Source organism: Procambarus clarkii, unplaced genomic scaffold (genome assembly GCF_040958095.1).
Source record: "Procambarus clarkii isolate CNS0578487 unplaced genomic scaffold, FALCON_Pclarkii_2.0 HiC_scaffold_173, whole genome shotgun sequence".
In the NCBI taxonomy this organism is placed as follows: Eukaryota; Metazoa; Arthropoda; class Malacostraca; order Decapoda; family Cambaridae; genus Procambarus; species Procambarus clarkii.
In genome coordinates, this window is record NW_027189206.1 from 412,013 (window position 1) to 418,136 (window position 6,124).

Sequence of the window (6,124 nt, forward strand, 5' to 3'; positions counted from 1 at the left end):
CTAGGCTCAAAAGTCAATTAATTACCGCCCCAGTATTAGCTGTGCCTGACTTTGATAAGGAGTGGGAGGTGCATACAGACGCTAGTGGTATTGCCATAAGAGGGTGCTTAATGCAGCGTGATTCAGAGAACCATCCTCACCCTGTGGCGTATTTCAGCAGAAAAGTGAAGGGACCTGAAGTTAGATACTCAGCAACAGACAAGGAAGCACTTGCTGTGGTTGAAAGTGTTCGTTATTTTGAGCCTTACCTATTCCAACGTCATTTTGTTATTTTCACAGATCACAGAGCCCTCACATATATATTTAAAAAGAATACAAAGTGTCCCCGGATGTCCCGTTGGTCGCATGAGCTGTCAGCTCACTCGTTTCAGATCCTTTATAAGCCTGGCCCATCTCATGTTGTGCCAGACACGTTGAGTAGGAACGTCGCGTCAGTTAACATAAATGTCAACATTGAAACTATTGCAAGTGATAAAATGAGAGAATTTCAAATGGGAGAACAGCGATGGAAGGAAATAATTGAATATTTGGAGGGTGGTAAATACCCTATGAAGAAAGGTAACTTTCCCCTGCAGCATTTTGACCTGCAGAAGGGTGTCCTATATTATGTTAACGACATGAAAGATCGTGCGGTTTATCAGTTAGTCATCCCCGACGTGTTAAGATCCTCGGCCGTGAAACTCGCGCATGCATCTAAGATCGCTGGACACCCTGGGGTCTTTAAGACCTATATGAGAGCTAAAACTTTATTCTATTTTCCTAGGATGTTATCTTATATCACTAAGTTTGTTAGATCGTGTCCGAATTGTCAAATTAGAAAAGGTACCCCTAAGGTACAGGCGCCACTACAAGCGTTCCCTGACATTTTTGAGCCTTTAGATCGAGTGGGAGCGGATTTGATTGATTTACATAGTAGTCATTCTGGTAATCGCTGCGTGTTGGTGCTAGTGGACCATCTGTCCCGGTTCACTACCTTGGTTGCTCTTCCTCGTAAGGACGCGCAGACTGTTGCAGACGCTTTCTTAAGTAAATTTGTCACTGTGTTTGGACCACCTAAAGTATTAGTATCTGACAGAGGTCAAGAGTTCGTTGGTAACACTTTTAAAGAAGTTTGTAAAATTTTAGAAACAACAACAGCCCTCACAACTGCTTACCATCCGCAAGCAAACGGTATGACTGAAAGAACCAATCGTACAATTAAGGATATGCTAGCAATTCTTGCAGAGAAAGATGCTGCCACCTGGGATGAACAACTTCCCTATGTTCAACTAGCCTTGAACACTGCCATTCATCAGTCAATTAACACACAACCACTGCTGCTTTTCACGGGGCGCTCATGTAATTTCCCATCAGGTCTGCTTAACAGACACAAAGTTGTGTACGGTGAGGATTATCCTTCAGAAATCCTCTCTAAAATGAGAAATGCTTGGAGGATTGCTGCTGAGGCTTCTAAGACAGCGAGGAGACGGTATGCGCACTATTATGATAAGAAGGTTCAACCGTTGACACTTAGAGAGGGAAGCTTGGTTATGAGGCTAAATGAAAAGGCGCCTGCCAATCAAAGTAGGAAGCTAGTACCTAGATGGCGTGGACCATATAGAGTAATTAAGAAGTTTGGACCAGTTAATTTTCTGATCAGGGGGAATCTTTGATGACCAGAGTGACACAACTATTCATGTCAACAAATTAAAGTGCTACGTTGCCAGGGAGGAACTGGAACTGCCTTCAGCGATTCCCATTCCTGACCCTTCTGAGTTGACTGACCCAGTTGGGCTTGTCCAGGATGGAGAGGACGACCTTCTGTCAACTCTCATTGGCACCCAGGGTCAGCCTTGTCACCCTATGTTAACGAGGTCACGGGCGAGGCAGGGAGAGTTTCAGTAAACTGTCTCGTCCCTTAGTAGTTGTTTTTTTTATCAGAGTTTTTAAACTGGCAATTGTTTTGAGATTTTGTCATGGAATGTATTCAGAGAACATGCCTTACCTACCCTTGGGCTGTACCCTGTCACCAAAGCCCAGGGGAGAGTCCTTGCTTCCGCCAGTCGGAGTGTTATCCTGTCTTCCCCAGGTCTGCTTGTCCACACCGCTCTGTCCCCGGTACCAGCTACTCGTGAACCAACATTGAGGCCAGAGGGGTCACCCCTCTGGTACAGTGGAGAGGGGGTTACGTTACACCCCACCCCCCTCCCAACACTCCCGGTAACCCCACCACTCGGTTACCTGGGACGGTGATAATGACACCATTCACCCAGCCGACACCTCCCTCCACACGAGGTTGTCCAGGCCAGAGTTCCAGCCAGCAGAGCACAGCTGTCCAGATGTCAACGTACCATGGTGGGCCCCAGTCTTGCAGTTCATCATCGGAGGCACCCACCTTCCTGCTACGACACACCGTGCAGGCACACCGGAAGTGGAGGCGCGAGGTCAACAAGCGGGTATGCCAGCAGCAATCACCTACCAGTTCCCCCTCGTCCTTGGGGATGCCACATCACTGACTCCACCAAGATGCGCAACGAGGCGGTCACATTCCAACGGCACCTCCCTACTGAGTGTGCTTGACTCGCCAATAGGGTGCACGTTTCGCACCATCGGCCCAAGGTCAGGCACATTAGGGCATGCGCGATAAGGCGTACCGGCTCAGTAGAATGTGACACAAGCAACGCCTGTGTAGTGATGGGCCCCAGGAGCTGAAGTCGGGATCCATCTGGCCTGCCGCCACGCCACCCACGCCCCAACATCTACACCTGCTACTTCTATTGGCAAGACATCGTCGACGTCACACTCTCTGCCCTGCTGTCACGACTCCTGCTATGTAGCTGCTGTCACTCATCATCGACCGTCAGCTTCAAGCAACTGGAGGTGAGATGTGCCTCCATACATCTCTCCCAACACCGTTCACTTGTGACCGGCCAAGTCCCCGGCCGCTGTCACTTGCCGCTGCTCTTCACACCACCACCTTCCAGCAGTTTGATAGCTTGACGAGGAGTCTGTCACCAGTAGACTCGCTCTGTCACCAGACGTACCCCAGAGCTGTTACAAGAAGATCTCAGGGTATATGCAGGCATCATCGACGGGCAGACGCTGGACCAACATCAGGTCTTCTACATCGGGTCTCCAACATCGCCACCAACATCACATCTCCAACATCAGGCCACCACGCGAGAGTATAACGGATGCACGATAGAAAACGCGTATATCAACACGAACATTGATGTGTCAAGATTTACGAATGATGGTTCAGAGAAATGACTCTATTATTAACGGTGTCAAATAGTTTTGTCTAATCGGGTTAAAAGTGTAACATTTATGGGGATGTAAAGTCGCTAGGCCTAGAAAACGTGGTCATAGACAGTGTTCTTAGCTAGATGACTTGGGTCTCTAGCACATACTTTTATCTTGAAATTTCTTACTATTTTATTTCATGTATGTGTCTATGTGATCAGTCTGTCCTGGTGATGAGTGTCCAGGTTTTCTGTGTGGTACCAGTGTATGGGTACATAATATTTTGTTTATATTTGCATGCCTTTATGTTTCATTAAAATGTTGTAATGTTAAGTAATGTTTCTGTTGTGGTAAGAGGTAGTCTTACTTTCAGTGTGTGCAGGGTGCATGGAGATTCACCCTGGCACTATTGCCTTGTGCGGTATATGGATTGGCCCACAAGTGTTGTGTTAACGTACGGTTCTATTGATGAGTTTTCATGTCTATTGTATTTTTTTACCATGTTTCATAACTTGTATAACTCATATGTTTGGCTGTGGGTCATGAGGTACCCAGCAGATGTTTGGGGTATGGCCACTTAGGTATAATGTTTCCTGTTATTTTTAATTACTTAGATTTAAATGTTAGAGTCGGAATATTATATATATATTTTTTTCATGTGGGTGATCATTTTATTTTGTATGTTTTGTTCTTCAGACCTTCTGAGGAAGACTTGCTAGCCTGCCTAGTGTGCAGGCAGGATATGTCATTGTTTCATAATAGTCTTTATTGACATATAGTGTAATTCAGGGTTGTATTATGTAGCCTTGTGTTATCCCTTGTATTTTGACATTATATTATTTTTAGTTACTGGTAATTTTCCTGTTCCATTAGGAATTTTTTTTTTTTATGTCATGCTAGTTTTAAGGCGATTTTTGTTTTGGCCTTCCAGCCTTCTGAGGGAGCCTTGCTGGACTGTCTTCCAGCCTTCTGAGGGAGCCTTGCTGGACTGTCTTCCAGCCTTCTGAGGGAGCCTTGCTGGACTGTCTTCCAGCCTTCTGAGGGAGCCTTGCTGGACTGTCTTCCAGCCTTCTGAGGGAGCCTTGCTGGACTGTCTTCCAGCCTTCTGAGGGAGCCTTGCTGGACTGTCTTCCAGCCTTCTGAGGGAGCCTTGCTGGACTGTCTTCCAGCCTTCTGAGGGAGCCTTGCTGGACTGTCTTCCAGCCTTCTGAGGGAGCCTTGCTGGACTGTCTTCCAGCCTTCTGAGGGAGCCTTGCTGGACTGTCTTCCAGCCTTCTGAGGGAGCCTTGCTGGACTGTCTTCCAGCCTTCTGAGGGAGCCTTGCTGGACTGTCTTCCAGCCTTCTGAGGGAGCCTTGCTGGACTGTCTTCCAGCCTTCTGAGGGAGCCTTGCTGGACTGTCTTCCAGCCTTCTGAGGGAGCCTTGCTGGACTGTCTTCCAGCCTTCTGAGGGAGCCTTGCTGGACTGTCTTCCAGCCTTCTGAGGGAGCCTTGCTGGACTGTCTTCCAGCCTTCTGAGGGAGCCTTGCTGGACTGTCTTCCAGCCTTCTGAGGGAGCCTTGCTGGACTGTCTTCCAGCCTTCTGAGGGAGCCTTGCTGGACTGTCTTCCAGCCTTCTGAGGGAGCCTTGCTGGACTGTCTTCCAGCCTTCTGAGGGAGCCTTGCTGGACTGTCTTCCAGCCTTCTGAGGGAGCCTTGCTGGACTGTCTTCCAGCCTTCTGAGGGAGCCTTGCTGGACTGTCTTCCAGCCTTCTGAGGGAGCCTTGCTGGACTGTCTTCCAGCCTTCTGAGGGAGCCTTGCTGGACTGTCTTCCAGCCTTCTGAGGGAGCCTTGCTGGACTGTCTTCCAGCCTTCTGAGGGAGCCTTGCTGGACTGTCTTCCAGCCTTCTGAGGGAGCCTTGCTGGACTGTCTTCCAGCCTTCTGAGGGAGCCTTGCTGGACTGTCTTCCAGCCTTCTGAGGGAGCCTTGCTGGACTGTCTTCCAGCCTTCTGAGGGAGCCTTGCTGGACTGTCTTCCAGCCTTCTGAGGGAGCCTTGCTGGACTGCCTCGGTGCAGTCGGGATTTGTTTTTGTTTTTTCATTGATACTTTATTTTCATATTATGATATCAGAATGGTATCATGTGTGACGGTATCATTGCTGGTTCTTTTGCCAGGATTTTTTTTTGTACTTTTGTTTCTTTCATTGTACATTTATGTGTTGTTCTTACTGGAGTGTAACTGTATATTGTACTTTGCATCATGTTTATTTAGTTAGCTTACTTTTATCATTATGTCACTGGCATTGTTTTTTTTTCTTTTAGGGTTAGTTGTGGTATTTTGGATGAGTTAGGATAAGACAAAATTGGGCTTAATTATCATACACCCGATTTTGTCTTAACTCCGGGGAAAGGGAGCTGTAACACCCAGGACCTCCCCCCCCCTTAGAGTTCACACCCAGGGAAGCCTTCTACAAGAGGTCAGCCCAGATGACCTCTGGTTTATCTTGTATATTGATTAAAAATTCCTGGGTTAGTCTTAGTCAGCATAGTTTCAAGTATGTAATATTTCATGCAAGGGAATTAGACTCCAGATTCTTATGTGTAAACATCCCTGGATCTCCCCCTTTTTGGCCAGGTCAGAGGTCAGTCACACATGTAATTAATAACTACTCTCTTGAAGAGTGTATGGTGAATGTCAAACAAGCTTATTGAAATATTTCTTGAGTGTTTGTACATTCTTGGTGGGTAGCAACAGCAGATCTCCCCCTCCCCCTGTGGGGGTTGTATATAGAGGTCCTGTAGGGACTTAGGAGGAGGAGAGTGCCGGACACCGGGGTCCAGAGAGGGCTGTGAAGAACTCTCCAAGTCAAGCAATGTTTCTTGCCTCGTTGCTTGATATAGTCTCAATGGTCAAAGGCAGAT

The 6,124-nt window shown here is 47.5% G+C and overlaps 1 protein-coding gene across 1 annotated transcript; it reads right to left on the minus strand.

The window, feature by feature from the left end:
- Positions 1–4,124: 4,124 nt before the first annotated feature.
- LOC138361082 (uncharacterized) lies at positions 4,125–5,303 on the minus strand. Its single transcript, XM_069320552.1, has one exon. It carries the CDS (start codon positions 5,301–5,303, stop codon positions 4,125–4,127), a length of 1,179 nt encoding a protein of 392 aa, XP_069176653.1.
- Positions 5,304–6,124: the final 821 nt, after the last annotated feature.